The following is an 18,043-nucleotide window of genomic DNA, read 5'->3' on the forward strand; positions in this document are numbered from 1 at the left end:
GTTGTTTGGGGTTTTTTTTAAGCTTTTCTGAACTGTTTTCTAAACTGACTATCACTAGAAATGCTTAATAGTTGAAGATTTATTGAAATCATACATAGTTAGATGTATTGGAAGCTGTCCCTGCCCACGGCAGGGGTAGGAACCAGATGATTTTTAAGGTCCCTTCCAACCCAAACCATTCTGGGATTTAAACCTTTCTGGCAATCCATACACTGGAGGTGGGTCAAAATACATCACCCCTTATTTTTACTTCTTTAAATCAGGAAAACATCATGCAAAAAATCACAGCAGACATGATGAAAACAAGAGTGGAATTAAGAAGAAGAAGAAAAAAGGAACTTGTGCTAAATATTAATTACAGACCTGGTATTAACACAATTCCTAGAAATATTTAGGTTGGATCATAGATAAATTCTATGATGCAAAGTTTCCTTTTCCTCCTTTATAAAAGTAAATCCTTCCTTTTCCTCCTTTATACAAGTAAATCCTTTAAACCACAAAGGAAATCCCTGTAACTCACCTGTACAGCATCAGATTTTACACTGAGAACCTAAAAGACTAATTCCTGTTGCTATTTCCAAATGTCAGCTATAGCCACAGGGTGTTTTACCTATTTAAGTTCATCCCTGTTAGTTAATAATTCATTTACCCTTAAAGTATTACAAAATTTCCCCACATAATGGGGCAAACAGAACCTTTGTTATATTATCCTCAGCTAATTCCCATTTAGGACTCAGGACAAATGGTTGAATATTAAGAATGGATTATTCTGAAATAATAAATTGAGCTGGAGTGTGACCTGAGACTGAGAATTCTGACCTGAATCCTGCTTAGCTTTTTCTGAATGGACAAAAAATTCAGAACTCATGGAAAGAAGGAATTGGATTTGTGTATTAAATTTTTAACTACATTAGAACTCAAGTTCAATAAAGATTTGTTTAATAAAATGTAGTTCAAGTGTTCATATGAGAGCAACAGATGCTTTTTAAGATTTTTTTTAATGTGTTTTTACTTTTCAGAAATTGAGTGAACCATGTCAAATAATGTTTTCATATCTTTTATTTTTCAGAAGAAGTGAGTAAATCGTGATCACCTATTTAAGAGCTCAGATTCTCTATATTAATAATTATTTTCAGTGAGAAATGAGAGTGTGGCTCCACTTACCTGCAGCAACTCAAAGTAGTGCAAGCAGTGATAGACCGGGATCAGCATGAGGCGGGGCAGGACGTACTGTACAGCTTCCTTAAATCCTTCAGCTGTGGACTGGAAAGGAAAAAAACCAGGATTATTTACACTGAAATACTCAGAATGTTCACTGGGCTTCCATAAAGTCCAATATCCCACAGAAATATGGAGGCCTCATTAGGTACTGAAGAAATCAGTATCAGTATCACCCTCAGAAACTGAGAATCACAGGTTTATCACTTAAAAAATGAGATTTTTTTTCCCCATTCCCAGTAGTTAATGAAGGCAATAATTCAGCTTGTAAGATGAGGAGAGATTTTCCAAACAGTGGTGAAATTCCTGCCATCTTCCATAGCATAACTGCTGAGGAGAAACTGAATTACCTCAGGGTCAGAAAGGAGGCCAGATTCACTGACACCTGACTTGAGTATCAATTTAATCTGGAATAAAAGAATTTAATTCCATCTTTGAGCTTTAAATTTAGGAGGGAAGGAGGCAAAGAGCCTTCCTTATTCACTCCCCAAGGAGTATTTAAGAGTGAGATGATCCAGCTCACCAAGGGCTCAGAGCTGGAGAGGAAGGGCTCAGAGGAATCTCATCCTGCAGAGATGCCCCAGTGAACCCCAGCACCACTAAACTGGGCTGAACTGGGAGCACCAGTGACCCACCACTTGCTCAGCAGCTTCTCTAAGAGTATTTCTGAACAGCAGCTCAGCCTGAGCAGCATCTTTAATAAATCTGCCACACTGGCAGAAGGAAGTAATAAACCAAACAAAGAGTCACAGATTATCCTGCTGGGCAGCAATGACTAAGAAATTATTGAAGAATTATTCCAGAAAAACCACCAGTCACAGCCTCAGTGCTGAAGGAGGCCTTGGATATGCAAGGAAGAAAATGAAAATATGGTGTTTATGCGTCTGTGGTTGGCTTTACAAGGCAAAATAGAAGTGGCAGTGTGAGAATTCACCCTCTGTTCTCTAACAAGATGTGAGGAGAAAAAAACCTGCAAAACACTCATGGATGGGTCAGAGCTGTGCCCTGTTTTTACAGCAAGAGGCAAAGTCAAAATATCTCACACTGAAGAAAGGGCAGGGCCTTGAGAATCTCTTCCTAAGTTGGAAGGAAAGAATTACTAACAGAATTCAAACCTTTGAAATAGGAGAACTAAAGCCATTGAGTATTTCTCATTTGCACTCACCTGGAAGTGGAGAGCCACAGCAGGTTTTGCCATCAAGTTATTAAAATGTTCATGAAATTGTGGAGAGAGAATATCCTGGGACAAGGTTTCATATGGATCAAAGGCTTGCTCCTAAATAAAAACACAGAATTACACACAGAAGTGAAGGACCCAAGATATTTCTGTCCCAGCTGGTACAATAATTTCCTTTAATAAGCTGATGGAACTTTTCAAGAAAATACTGATTTTGCAAAGCAAAAATTGAGTAAACCACAACCTTTTTTCACTTGCAGCTTTTAAATGCCCAACGTTTTCTTGGCATTCCTCAACCTCCCCATCTTTATGGCCAACACAAACTTTGTTGTACTGAAGCAGTGGGAACCAAGAGAAGTTTCTGCTTTTCACCCCATTTCACATGGAATGGCAATTTACCATAAAGATGGACAATGTGGAAACTTGGGACACTTTTCCATGGAAAATCTCTCATCTGGGACAAAGCAACCAGTCTCAGGGGAAAGTCTTCAAGTGATATCAAGGGTTTCAGGTGCAAAAATTATGACTCTGGTTGGAGTATCCAGCTGTGATTCCACAGGATCAGCTACAGCAGGATGGGATGCAAAGCTGGCTGCACAGGAATCCCTGCAGGAATCATTTCTGCCTGCACAGGAATCCCTGCAGGAATCCTTTCTAACTGCTCAGGAATCATTTCTGGCTGCTCCCAGCTGAGCTGTGCCAGGACCTGTCAGGCTGATCCCAGTCCCTGCAGCCTCCCTGGGCTGATTCACTCCTGAGTCACTGCATTATCACATCCCTCTTTTCACCTCAGTGCTTGTCAGGCTGCTGGATTTGGGAATACCAACCACCAGAAAAGGCTTGTTTGAATGTTGGTGAAGTCTCAAGTCACAGTGGAATCCACAGTGCAAATCCATTGGAGGAGCCAGGCCAATATTTCCTGACTGTCTGCTGTCTTCTGGAATTTTTACTGCATTTTACAAATGGTTTCAGTTTCTTCCACTTAGACTTCAATCAGTATTTTCATGTTTTGGGTTTGTTTTATGAACATGAAGATTGAAATGAACTGCATTATGAATCATCCCCAAGAGATTAATCATTAAAAAAAGAGTTTTATGCTTGCAATGCTGCAAAAGTGACTGAAATATGGAATTCTGGAATACTGAAATCGATGGCCTTTGGCTGAAGGAGGGGAGGGTTAGACAGGATACTGGGAATTGGGAATTCTTGGCTATGAGGGTGAGGAGGCCCTGGAAGAGAATTCCCAGAGAAGCTGTGGCTGCCCCTGGATCCCTGGAAGTGCCCAAGGCCAGGCTGGACAGGGTTGGAGCAAGCTGGGACAGTGGAAGGTGTCCCTGCCATTCCAACCCAAACCATGCTGGGATTCTATGGAGACATCACCCTGATGCCCATATAAATTATCTCAGTGCAGGATAAGGGCCTGGACTGCTGTTTGCCCATTTCACCCCCTCAGTGTGTGCACTGCTTCCCACCTTTATTCCTTTGTGGATACTTAAAACTCCTCTTATGGAAACACAAACACCAGAAAACAAATTTACAATCTACTGACAATACCCTTGTTTTATCAGCTGCCTTGTGAAGATCCCTTCAAAGCAGGGAGAAACCCTCTGCCCTGTTCTGAGCTCTCCAGCCACCACCCATCTCCCACTTAGGTGTGTCAGGAATCAATTTTCTGAATTTCCTCCACACCAGGAAAAAATGTTTTATTTTCCCCACACATGAAATGAATGTTTTCTTTTCCCCACACTTCCTTATCTCAAAACCACGACAATATTTACGTTTTTAAACCTTTCAGGGACCTGATGCTGAAAAAAACCAGACAAAGCAGGAAGATTCCAGCTTGCAGGGGTTGTTTGGTTTTAATTATCCTTCCCAAGAAGCTGAAGGACCTTCATAATGGAAACACTCAGTGAACAACCCTGGCAGTGAGATAAGCAGAGCAAATAAACACTTCACTTTCATATCTCTCTTTAATGATTCCTTTTGCAAACACTGACAGAAAGATGATCTCACCATGGGAGATGATCAAATCAACAGCTCAGTTGTTAAGCAGGTCTTGCTCCATATTAACTGAATTAATAAATTCAAACATATTACCTTCATAAAGAGCTTGGAAAAATAATCTGTACTGCATTTCCTCTTCAGGTTTTTTCAGTGAATGAAAAATCAGATGAGATTTTCACTCATTGAAAAGGATTTGTTTCCATTAAAGCACAGGATGACTAAGAGCAGCTTTTGCAATAAAATCAGATTTTTTTCCCAGGATAATGCTGCAGTATTTCAAATTTAAGGGGTTTTATTTTCAGTTTCAATATTATAACAACTTTAATCCATTGATCAAACACTTCTCCTTATCATTATGAAGTAATTATGCTTCAATAACTGCTAAGACTTGGTCAGCTGGACTTTCCTACATATGAATGGTTTGTTGAAGCAATGCCAAGAAAACTTTATCTTTATGGTCTCTTCCTAAGTGAGTGGCACCTGAGCTCAAAAATCACTATTTCTTACAGCCACAAAAATGTCATAATTTTCCAGGTGGTGCTGGGGTGTTCATGCAATCCTCAGATCATAAAAATGAAAGACACATAAAAATGAAATAGAAGTTTTATTGTTATTTTTTTAAGGAACATCCTAAAATAAAACCAAAAACTTGCCATTCACCACGTGGTTCACCTGATTTATTCTCTGTCAGCTCAGAACAACTCATTGGTTTCCTCTGTAATAGTGGTTTACATGATTGCTCTCATGTTTTAGGGCCAAAAACTGGGATTAATACACATTCCAAGGAAAAGCAGATTCCATTAAACCATGTCCAAAGACAGCAAAACCTCCATCCCTACCTTGGTCATCCACTCCAAGAGTTTTCTTTCCTGACAATAAAAATTATGTGGTGTATTCTGAATTGTCCTTTTGCCTCTCAGATCCTGATTTTTCCCTGTGCACCTCCCTGCTGAATTCCAGAGTCATTCTGCACCTCTTCTCTGGAATTCTGACTAAACTGAGCTCTACCTCACTTCAGCTTTGGGACTCCCTTCTGTATTTCAGAATAGTTTTAATATGGAGTAGTTCAGAATTTTATAAAATTCCTTCTGGTATTTCAGTGCCCACTCAAAACAAACTGAAAGAATAATTAATAAACATTCCAGTACGAGCCACACCCAATCCCTGGGCAGTGTTTTCTCTTATTCCTACTCTTTAATATCCATTTTAGAGGTCAGTGGGTATCAACAGCACTTTTGCTACAATCCTGAGCCATAAACTGCTGGTTTGATACTTCAATCCTTCCTGGAGTCCCTGCTCTGTGGAGGCATTTCCCATTCCAGATGTCAAACAATGTATTTGAATTAAAACCCCCTTTGGAGTGATTTAATATTAAAAATACCCCAAACCACCCCAATGAAACACCAAACCTCTGCAAGGTCCTCAAAGCAGCTGCCAGCCAGAGGGTGAGGGCTGCTTTCATCTGTCATTTCCACAGTGTCCTCAATCAATCCCAAAAGCTTCACTGTCAGCTCGTGGATGTCTGAAATGTTGCTGAATATCACATCAATGTCCTGCAAACACAAATCATGGCTGAGTACCTGGCTGGGATCATTTATTTGGAGCATGCAAATATCTGAGTAGGTTTTGTCTGAACCAGGAGGTAAACAGAGAGGAGCCAACAAAAAGCAAGGGAAAGTTAAACTCCGTGGTCTTCCCAGCCCTCCAGGCTTCCCTGAGCTCATCCAGCCTTGCCCAGTTCCCACAGCATCCTTCCCAGGAGCTGCTGTGCTCCCAGGACAGGCTGGGATCTGGACAGGCACTCCTGGCCTTCCCAGCTGTCACTGTTCCCTCTGCTCGTTCCTGTCCCACGGAACACAGCAGGAAGGAGGTGATTTACAGGAGGAATTTATGGCAGCTCCAAGCTCAGATCCTTTAAACCCCAGGTGCAACTAAAGCAGCTCCTGGGCTCCTTCAGCTGAGAACGGAGCAGGAATTGGCAGCTTCCTTCCCAAATTCTACTTGGAGAGTGTTCAAATCCACACATCCAACGAGGGAGCCCCTTCCAGTGTCCTGGATTCCCCCTCTGAACTCCCTGCTCAGAATTTTCTCTGGCCCAACCTCCCACTGACCTCCAGCCAGTGCCCAGACCATGGCAACCCTCTTGTGGGAACATGCAATCCTGGAATTTCCCATCCCCATCCCCAAAAGAATATTCCTTAGCTCCCAAACATTGTTCCCTCCTCCTCCCATCATCTTCCTTGGAATTCTGTCCCCACATCCGCACCATTCCATCAGCTCCTGAGGAACTTCCACACCCAGCTGGAGTGAGAATGGCTCCTGCTGCCTCTTTTTAACCTGCTGGTATCACCTAAAAATCCCAGCTGAGGTTCTGCTGGCCTGTCCCCTTTTCCCTGTCCCACCAATCCTTCCTTAGTCCTCCTGAGAACAGAATTTGCCACACAGACAATTTCAATCAAATATTTCAATCATTTATCAAACAGAGATTCCCCTCACAGTTAGAGAATCCACAGCCAAGAGCTGTTTTAATTGGAATTTCTACAGAAAAGGGATAGCCTTTAAATGTCACTTCAAGCATTCACTGCACGTGCAGGTAGATGATTTCATTTTTGTGTTAAGCAAAAATGAAACTGTCACCTAAATGACCCAAAGAATCCAGCTACTGCTGGCATCTGACAGGGAACTGTGTCCATTGGGCTCCACTCCCATGCTATTAATGGCAATTCCCCCACTGGATTTCACACACAAAAAATGCTCATTATTCACTGACAGACAATAAATCAAATTTGATTTCACCTCCAGCACAGTTAATGCAAAAGGGATAAGTTCTGGCTGCTAATGGAGCAATTAGCATTGCCCATCAATAAAGGACTCACATGAGGTGTGAACAGTCTCCTGTTGGACAGAAAAGCTTCCCGAAATACTTTGATGATCAGGTTCAGCTCCCGCAGGTATTGCCTTTCTTCTGCAATCTCATTTCTCACCAGGTCGTAGTAGTTGAGCTCCCCAGAAGAAGAGGGCTCGTCCTCACACAGAGAAACCAACCCAATCTCATCCTGATCAAACATATCCATCAAAACCTGGCAAAGAAATCCAGAGAATTACACCCAGACGGATTTTCACATTTGGCTCCAGCTCAGCTATTTCAGTGTGTTCAGAGAAATCCTTGGAGTTTTTAATACAATCCTTTCTGTGATCACTTTCACAAGGGAGTAATATTTCAACTTTGGCAGCAGGAGGCTGCAGCAGTTGCCAAAGCCATTTTCCCCCTTGGAAGTGAGTATGACCTAGAAAACAAGTTACAATTCATGCAGAATCAACTTGGAAAACAAGGCATCTTGCATAAGCCTTGGACAAAACCTCCTGCTGAAGATAAAACTGAACAAAAATGTTTCTCATTTTAATGGGCATGAAAACTAAAGGTCTTTTCTGTGTTATGAAGAAGAGCTGCCATGACAAAGTGACATCAGGAGGGCGTGACAACAGAGAAATGAAGGACAACATCATTTTCTGTCCTTACACTGCTTCTAAGAGCTCCTGCTGTTCCAAAACTTAGCCAGGCTTAACTTAAATTTCTGCTGTGACAGATCCACTACGAACAAGGAGAGAAGCTTTGCCTTTGACTTGACTTAACTTCAATTTTTGAGAGAAGCTTTGCCTTTGAGTAAAACCAGGCTCTCCCTCTGATTCTCATTTAAATACACCTTCCAAATCAACTAAATTTAAAAAAAAATCACCTCTAAATACTGTTTTAATCCCAACTCTTTACCTTATCAGCACACATTGATACTTTAATGTCCTGCTGGGAGATTTCAAAGTGTCGGATATTGAAAACATAGTTTCCAGCCAGCTTTAAAATGTCAGCTGAGATGTATTCCAAGACAGCCACGATATAGAGAGACACATGGTAATCCACCTTGTAGCCCAGGACCTCCTGCAAAGTGAAAACAAGAGAAAACAAATGGTATTTATTCCAGAAATTCATCTAGAATGACAATTAACACATTGAATTTTCGACTGAAATGGATGTCTGTGGTGATCATTTACAGTAATGGAACACCCAGGGCTGAGGATATCAAAGGGAAATTGGAATATCTGCCTGGAAGGAGATGCTTGTAAATACCTGTGATATTCTGCAGTATTTTAAAAGAGGAAAAGCTACAGAACTTGAAATAATCCCTCCTCTAAAACTGACAGTCCTAAAAATAGAATTCCTTTAAGGAAGGCACTTCAGTGTACTTTAAATTTAAGTATACTTTAAATATACTTTAAATTTAAAGTACACTTCCTGTACTTTAATTTCCATTTTTGTCTGTGCTTATTGCAGGACTCTGGCCCTAATGTGGACTCTTGAGAACAGAGTAGGTTCCACTTTCACGGAATCATGGAATGGTTTGGGCTGGAAGGGACCTTAAAGATCCTCTCTTCCATCCCCTGCCATGCCAACTGAGCACTCTGCATCCTTGCACTACACAAAATAATGAAACTTTAATAATGAAAGACTGAACAGAAAAAAACCAGGATGAATGTGGCACATTATCCTTGGGAACATGCTCCATGTTCTGCAGAGCTTGCATCACACAGCCTTTTACCTGTCAGTAAGTGCAGGTGAGTTTGTGCATCTGGATAAGGCAGATGTGTTCTCATTACGTGTTGGGGCATCCTCTAAAAATCAGATTCTGGGCCTTTTCTCACACTTCTAAACCAGATTTCACCAAAGAATACCAGTTTAGGAAGATCTTATTTAATGCTGTTTTCTCTCTTGACACCCCTTCCCTTCTCACCAACCCTCAGGAGCTGAGATGTTGTGTATGTGAACACAGCAAGGAGACCTGGAAAAGTGCTTTAATTTCTGCTTATGCTCCAATAAAGTGTTCTCAGCAGCTGGAAACACCTTTGCAGATCTCTTGACTTTTAAACCCAAGGCACCAGTGACATTCAGCAGTGACTGAAAGGACACTGACACACATCTTGGTTGACAGTACACAAGGAACAGGATCTACTTGTTCCCTCTTCTTCTATTTTGGCTTCTGCAGCATTTTGAAACAAATAAAGGCATCAAAGCAGCTGCTGAAATAGGGAAGGTATTTGAGTTTTATTTATGTTAAAAACTAACTAATCATCTTTCAGAGTAATAGATTAACACACTGATGTCTTGAACATGATGAATTGAAGGATTTCCTTTTATTACACCTACAATAAATTCAGTTTTATGGTGACTCTTTACTCCCTCCGCCAAGAAGAGAAACTTCTTTAATTTCAAACAAATTAAAGAAATACATTAAAGGTTATGCTGGGGGGCAATAAAGGTGAGAGGTACCTTCAGTAAAGGATGGATTTTGTCCACAGGGAGCAGGAGGGGGTTCCTTCTTTTCCGTTTCTCGATGGCCGACTGAGCATCAGCGATCGCCCACTTGTCTATGGGGTGAGGAAACGTCTTCTGAACCCGCTCCTGCCCAAACAGAGAGTGCACTGAGACCAACCACAGCCACCAGAGAGGTTTAAATAAAATACAGCACAGCAAATTACTTCCCCTCTGGTACAGACAATTATCCTCCTCCTCAGTGTTTGCAACACATTTTCCTAATTGTTCTCTCCTTCCCCAACTCGGCTTCTCTCTTTTCAGCAATCCCCAACAACCTCCCTTCCCTGAGCACCAAGAACTCCTTCAAATCTCCTAAAATGCCTCTTCCTTTTTGTTCTTTACAAGAGCAGCAAGAAGTTTTCAGTCTCCACTTCTAGTGGAAGGTGTTCCTGCCACGGCAGGGAGTTGGATATGGATGGTCTTTAAGGTCCCTTCCAACCCAAACTATTCTGGGATTCTGTGAGACCAGGAGCCCAAAATATAAACACCATCAGGAAGTACTAAACAGTTTACAGGCTACAAAAAAAAACCCAAATTGATATTGTTCCTATTTGAGAAAAGAGTGTAACTTGCCCTACATCAAATGAAGTTTGTGGCAGGAATAAAAAGCTGAAGGATGAGCTGGAAAAAAATGGGGAAATATTTGTGTCCCTTTGATTAAAAGATTTTTGCACGTTTCAAGATCTAACAGGAGGCCCAAGGTCTTCAGAGAGGCAAATTTTCTTCAGGCAGCTTTTAAGTCTTTGCAGGTGGCCAATTAATGCCCAACTTTCTGATCAGCTGCCAGCTTAACACAGGGTGACATTCCCTCCTGAAGAGCAGCTGACAGTGCTGGGATGGTTCCCCCAAATGACCCTTCCTTGGGATCCTACCAGGAGATCATCCCAAAAATGGAGGTAAGGTGGCATTCAGCCATCCTTCAGCTTAGAATCATGGAATTCCAGACTGGTTTGGGTTGGAAGGGACCTTAAAGATCATCCAGTGCCAGCCCTGCCATGGGCAGGGACACCTTCCACTATCCCAGGCTGCTCCAAGCCCCAATGTCCAGCCTGGCCTTGGACACTTCCAGGGATCCAGGGGCAGCCACAGCTTCTCTGGGAATTCTCTTCCAGGGCCTCCCCACCCTCCCAGCCAGGAATTCCTTCCCAATACCCAACCTAACACAGGCCTTCTGCGCCCCAGCATTGCTTCCCACTGTTTTCTTTAGGAACAATTTGAAGGGCTGTTTCTATTTATAAAACATTTCTAATTTGAGATTTTTAGACCTTGATCCTGCAAATACTTGAGTACAACATCTTGAACAAACAGTTCCATTAGCTCCAGGCTGTTATGTAAATATCTGCATGATAAACTTCAGAGATCATAGCTCTCATGTTTTCCCTTAACAGCTAAAAACAGCTGAGGAGCAGATCCAATCTCAAGAGCTATGAAGGAGCTATTAAATTCTGCTTTTATTTAGTGATACTATAATCTTTATGCACCAGTATTAAAAAAAATAAATCCTAATTCAAAATTAAAAATTAGTGTTGAATAAAGGGCATCTAATAAGAATCTAAAGCCCTCTGGGCAGTTATTTTGCCAATACATATTTTTTATACAGATACCTAATATATATTTACCTATAGATATAATTTTCTTTCATTTCCATGAGACACATATATAATTTATATGAATAGATGTATATAATAATTTTGACACACATATAATTTTTATTTTTATATGAAAATCCTGGACCTAAGATTGATGTAAAATTAATACTCTACAAAGCTCTGTCGGGTCACAGCCACATGGAAGCCACTTTCTCCCTCCAGACTCCATTAAACCCTCATTTTGGAATGATGACACAAAAGCTGACAGCTGCAATAATACAAGAGCCTCAGTGAGTCCAATAAAGTCCCAGGAACATCCAGCTCTATTCCCTCAGCTGCACAGTCCAGGCCTGACAACAGTAATCTTTCATTGCACTATTTAATTTTTTTTCTTGCATATTTATGTCAAAAAAGTAGGAAAAATTCTTAAATCCAATGTGCATTCGAGCAGCAGAAAATCCTTCGAAGCATTTTGCTTTTATAAAAATATTGCTGAAAGGAAAAATTCCCACAATTTCTCTTCTGAAGCACTGGGTAAGAAAATGAGTTTCCTATTAAATTTGCTTATAAAATCTAAATAGAATCAGAGTATCCCAGAATAGTTTGGGTTGGAAGGGACCTTAAGGCTCATCCAGTTCCATCCCTTCCATGGGATACCTTCCACTATCTCAGGTTGCTCCAAACCCCATCCAACCAGGCCTTGGACACTTCCAGGGATCCAGGGGCAGCCACAAAGTTGTGTTAAGAAGTTCTGGGCTTCCAACCTGCACTGCCCAAAATATCCTAATTAATTTCAGCGATTCCAGAGGCAAACCCTTGGTTTTCCAGCCTCCAGCCCTACCTCCACATCCTGCACAGTCCGTGGCTGGGCGATGCACAGTTTGTTCAGCAGCTGCAGGATCAGCTCCTCAATGTAGTAGAGGGAATCTTCCTTTGCCGACAGGTTGGGGTGAACCTGCTGCTGGACCTGGCCAAAGGAATTCAAAGAATTAGGATTTTTTAATGGAAAGCTGTGCCTAAAAACAAATCCCAGCAAAAGCAGGATAACTCTGGATTCCAGTGCTGCAAATTCACATACTTTTAGTATTTCTCACAAGTTTTCCTATGGAGTTAAGGCGGTAATTCCTATTCCTGCCAAGCTGGCACCTCTGTGGAATGACAAACTCCATGTTTTGCCATTATGGTGGGAAGGACTTCCAAGCCAAGGCAGATTTCTGCCAACACTGGAGCGAAACAATCCCTGTGGGTAACTCTGAGTTACTCATCTCCTGAATGAGTAACTACAGTGACGTTACCAACCCTAATGAGTGACTGATGGAGTCACTACCTGTAGCAACAGCTCACCCTACCTGGGTGACTGAACAGAGGAGCAGCACGGACCCACCAGAGGAAAAGCAAGGAAAAGCTGACTTACACCTCTTTTCAAGGCAAGGCAGGATAACTCCTTTTATCTCATTTCATGAAGATTAATCCCAGCTTTGGTTTTCCAGGCTAAACTAGACCAGACAACCCAAAACAGGCAACCTCAGCATGTGCCTACACAAAAAGGGTTACAATTAACTCATCCTGGGTCAGCAGGGCTGTTTTGTAGTAAAAATCCCCCCAGTCAAATCACCCCACCTTAAAAAGAAAAAGAAAAGCACTCAGGAGTTGGTCTCCATACTCAGTTTTCCCTGGCAGCCTCTCAATCAGGAAAGCGCTCACTAGATCTCAAACTATAGCCAAAAGATTCGTAAGGAATACAATCCAGGGAAATTCCCTCCTCTCCCCATACAAATTCCATGTAAATCACTTCAAAAAAGTCATCTGACATACTCACATTGGCACTCACAGGACAAACGGGGTGGCAGTTTCTTGGGACAAGACAGAAATATCCTTGGGTTGAATTCTGATGAATTACAGGCACAGCCCCTCCCAAAGCCCATGGAGCAGTTCCCAAAACCGGGGGCGCTCTGAGGGCTTCCTCCAAATTAAGGAGAATCCCAGAATGGTTTGGGTTGGAAGGGACCTTAGAGATCATCCAGTGCCACCCCTGCCATGGGCAGGGACACCTTCCACTATTCAAGGGTGCTCCAATCCCATCCAGCCTGGCCTTGGGCACTTCCAGGGATCCAGGGGCAGCCCCAGCTTCTCTGGGAATTCTATTCCAGGGCCTCCCCACCCTCCCAGCCAGGAATTCCTTCCCAGTATCCCACTGAACCCTGACCTCTGTGAGTTTGAATCCAGCTGCCCAGTCTTGTTACAAAGTTATTTTATAGCCCTGTAAATGTAATTTCTCTTTCTGTGCCTCAAAAACGAATCTCTGCTTTACACAGCTGATTCCCAGCTGACATAGATACAAGATCCTGAAAGAAAGAAAGAATCCTCAAGAAAACCAAACCCACTCCTTGAAAACTCTTACTTAAGACAGCAGGTTTTCAACAATAGCCAGGGCATTTCGTGTTCTTCCTGAACATGAGAGTTTAATTCACAAAACAATGGAAAACCAGGAAGTGCCGAGTTAAGGTCCTGCCACGTGTCTCTCAGAGAGCACCACTACAGCAAGAGCAGGACCCAGCAAGGAAATCAGATGAAATTCTGTGTCCCTGCAGTGAACCCTTAATGATGCTCCAGAGAACTGACAAGAACAGAACAGTAAGAAGAGGAGGAAGATTAGGAGAAGATGGGAACTCCCATTCCCTGGGTCAAACTGCAGCCGTTCTCCTCCCTCCAATCATTTGTTTCAGACTTCACTGCACAAAAGTGACTTCATTTGTACCTGACTTCAGTTCCCAGGTCTGAACAGCTCATGCCATATTCTCCTAAACTTTCTTGGGAGCACAAGGATGTCCAGCACAGCTGAGGAGCAGCAGAGGAGCACAGAGCTCTCCTTAAACAGTGACAGGGAATCTCAGCTTCGTATTAGGAACACAAACCATGGAATCCTGGAATTGCCTGGATTGGAAGGGATCTTAAACACCATCCTATTCCAGCCCTGCCATGGGCAGGGACACCTTCCACTGTCCCAGGCTGCTCCAAGCCCCTCCAACCTGGCCTTGGACACTGCCAGGGATCCAGGGGCAGCCACAGCTGCTCTGGGCACCCTGTGCCAGGGCCTGCCCACCCTCCCAGCCAGCAATTCCCAATTCCCAATATCCCATCCATCCCTGCCCTCTGGCAGTGGGAAGCCATTCCCTGGGTCCTGTCCCTCCATCCCTTGTCCCCAGTCCCTCTCCAGCTCTCCTGGAGCCCCTTTAGGCCCTGCAAGGGGCTCTGAGCTTTCCCTGGAGCCTTCTCTTCTCCAGGCTGAACAACCCCAACATGCTCAGCCTTTCCTCACAACTGTTCCATCCCCCAAATCATCTCCGTGGCCCTCTCTAAGTCCTGGAGTCAATTTTCCTTTGAAAGGAGCAAAACCAACAACAAAGCCCAGCATCTCTTGGTTGAGACAACTCTCCCCAGAGGATTTAGAAGATCAGCTGCCACTTGAAATGAGTCTGCCTGCAGCATCCTGAAAGGTCCCAGAGGTGCTTCTGCACTCCCTGCCTTTCAGAGAAGTTATTCTGACATAAATGCTGAGAAGAAAAAACCAATTTTGTATCAAGGCAGTGTTTTTCAGAGCAAAACAAAAATACTTTAATAAAAGCTGTGCACCAGCTGATCAAATCAGATGCCACTGGATCAAGGAGAGAACACTTATTCTTTACAGTACTCCCTAAATCCTGACTGAGAGGACTGGAAAAGCAAGGAGAGACTGATAAAGCACTGAATATATGGAAAAAAGCAGGAGGAATTACTGGGAATGTTTCTTACAGAAGAGATATTCACTGATCTCAGGTTCACACTGAAATATCTGAGCACAATTATATAAACTGGCATGGAATAAACACATCAGAGCTACACAGGATGAATTTTGTCTGGTAATGGTTTCTTTTAAGGGTCAAAAGACCCTTTAAAAATCCACAAGTTGTTGCACCGATGAGGCAGAGCTCTGCTGCAAGAACATGAACAGAAGGGAGCACAGAAACCAGATTTTTTACTATTTTATCTCTGAAATAGCAGAGTGTCTAAAGTCCTTAAAGAGAGATTAGGATTAGCAGGACTAACTAATTTTTGCAGAGTCATTCACACTTGGTTTAGTCCAAGCTGTTTCAAGGAACAGAAATTAAATAACACGTCCAAGAGTGACATTTAAACTTGGCCTTAAGGCCTTTCTGGGGGACATAATTTTATTTTACATTGAAACTCCTAAACTGCTCCTTCTCTTGCTCCTCAGCTTTTCCCTACTCTTCCACCACTCCAATGTTTATTTGATGAAAATCCTCAAAAACTTCTCCTCAAAATTCATTCTCAGTGAGATTTTATTAATCCTCAGAGCAAGGAGTCTGTTCAGAAAAGAGGAGGATGAAAACTTTTCATGGAGATAAATGGTATTAAAACTAGAAACAAACTGATTTTTTTTTTTTAACCAATATAATGGCAGGGTAAATTTTGAAACACAGGAATTCGGGATCTCAGACCAGAGTACAAAAGCAATGATCAAAGGGTTCCATTTGAAATGACAAAAAGCTGAGGGGAAAAAAAACAGAGTCAAAACTGCAAGGAACTTCTTTTTAGCTTGTTCTGAGGCTTTGGCTAAAATAGCTAAACATATTTTTACTTAATAGATGTATTTTGATAGTAAAAACACATCCAGAAAGCTCCAGTTGTTCCACAGTGAGCACATGAGCAAAACAAGAAATTTTTCATTAAAAAAAAAACCCCAAGAAGAGAAAATTCCCAAATCCATGACGTGCACATCAAGTCTGTAAGCGGCACATTCCACCACAAAAAATATGGATCCGTATTCCTAAAAGACTTGGCAAAAATATCCCAGTTTTCTACTCATATTCCAAACTACATTTTCAGAAAACAGAATTCCAGTATTACCTGAGATTTCTGAACACAAAGTTTCTCATTTAAATGTCTGTGTTTTAATTCCTTCTTATCTTTTCTCTCCTAAAGATAACCCTGACCATGAGAAACATAAAACATCTGCTCCAAAGGCATTTTTAATCCCTCATCTGGATGATGCTCCAGAGGAAGAAGGGAACCAAATGGAGCAACCTAAAGGCATCTGCTGCTTTTACTCAGTGAAAGGGGACAGTGCTGGTATTCCCAATTTTCAAGCACAATTCTTTAGAAAGAACCACAAAGATTTAAATTGAAGAGAAATCCCCAATAAAAATGCACTGTCAACTTTTTAAAAATAACCACACGAATTTCTGATTTTATTTCCAGTACAACAATTTCTGGCTGGCCTGTCTTTCTTAAATCAGACTAAAACATGCTGAGAGAGGAACAGCATGAAGCAGTCTCTTAAGTAAAAGAGAATTTTTATCTACATACAGCATTTGGAGTTTTTTACTGTAAAAAACTTGAAGCATGGTTAGCAAAGTAAAATTATCCCTAAACTGACTGTACAGAGGTATTAAAAAACCATCTTACACCACCACTTTGGTGCAAATGTAATTTTTTTCTCATCTTTAGCTATTTAAATAATTTTCTCCTACACTATATTCTAGTTGAGAGGAGGGTAAATTAAAGCAGGAGTGATGGATCTGACTTTGAAACAGCATCAAAGACTGTCTTAAAATCTCCTGGGAAGACTGCTTGGTGCCCACAGAAAAAACACATGAAGAACGACACAGATACACACAAATTCTTCTTTCTCCACTTAATTGTTGTTTCCTTTTATACAGAGTCAAGGAGAACCCAAAATGTGGGTTTGTTTACATGTACACAAACTATATATATATCTTAATCTTAAAAACTGACGGAAAATTAAGTGTTTGGATTTTATCCATCCACATAAAATGCTTTGTTTAAATTGAGATAAACCCTGAGGGAGCCCAGCACAGCCTCTGCTCTGTGGTAGGGGAGGGAAACACCCCAGTCAGTGTGGAGGTGGCTGTGTCCTCATGTGAATGAATGCTGACAGCTCCCAGTTCTCCCAAAACTCTTCCACACGGAGCTGGGAGCTGCTCTGGGCTCTGAATTCAGCACTCATGGGCTCCCTCTCCCCACTGTTCACATCCCACCCCTCCCAAGGAGCACGGCTCAGTGAGGCAGATTGAATTATTCAGACCTGGAATTTGAATCCCAGAATGGTTTGGGTTGGAAGGGACATTAAAGCCCATCCAGCGCCACCCCTGCCATGGCAGGGACACCTCCCACTGTCCCAGGCTGCTCCAAGCCCCAATGTCCAGCCTGGCCTTGAGCACTGCCAGGGATCCAGGGGCAGCCCCAGCTGCTCTGGGAATTCTATTCCAGGGCCTCCCCACCCTCACAGGGAAGAATTCCTATAATGTGGAGACAGTGCAGACCCTCAGAGTAATTTCTCCATTAAACAGCTGGTCATTGAGATGACATTAAAATATCAGGGAGAACAGAGACCATGGATCCAGGAAAGCCACGTTTTCCACATGAGTAACCGTCCGGAACCACTCATGTGAAAGGCTGGCACAGAGGGAATCAGTGAGGTAATTAGAAAAGCAAATAACAGACTCCACAGCTCCTCTGGAAGATTAGATAAGGGCTGCACTGTGCAAAGAGAGAGGTGAAAACCCAGGGAGAGCAGGAGGAGGTGGGCAGGAGATACTTCAGGAGGTGAGGTGGGATGAGAAGATGGGAAAAGCACACACTGGGATTGGGGCTGGAGCCCAGTCCTGA

The 18,043-nt window shown here is 42.3% G+C and overlaps 1 protein-coding gene across 1 annotated transcript in view; it reads right to left on the reverse strand.

Annotated features, from left to right (window-relative positions):
• The window catches only part of SOS2 (SOS Ras/Rho guanine nucleotide exchange factor 2), a 41,193-nt gene that overhangs the window by 17,825 nt on the left and 5,325 nt on the right, over positions 1–18,043 (reverse strand). The window contains exons 2-8 of the mRNA XM_032113462.1: positions 12,195–12,320; positions 9,720–9,851; positions 8,169–8,333; positions 7,276–7,479; positions 5,809–5,952; positions 2,384–2,494; positions 1,165–1,263 (exon numbers count right to left, since the gene is read on the reverse strand). Of these exons, the coding sequence (XP_031969353.1) occupies positions 1,165–1,263; positions 2,384–2,494; positions 5,809–5,952; positions 7,276–7,479; positions 8,169–8,333; positions 9,720–9,851; positions 12,195–12,320 (981 nt within the window). The remainder of the gene's footprint in view (positions 1–1,164; positions 1,264–2,383; positions 2,495–5,808; positions 5,953–7,275; positions 7,480–8,168; positions 8,334–9,719; positions 9,852–12,194; positions 12,321–18,043) is intronic.

The sequence above is a fragment of the Corvus moneduloides genome, chromosome 6, assembly GCF_009650955.1.
Source record: "Corvus moneduloides isolate bCorMon1 chromosome 6, bCorMon1.pri, whole genome shotgun sequence".
NCBI lineage: Eukaryota > Metazoa > Chordata > Aves > Passeriformes > Corvidae > Corvus > Corvus moneduloides.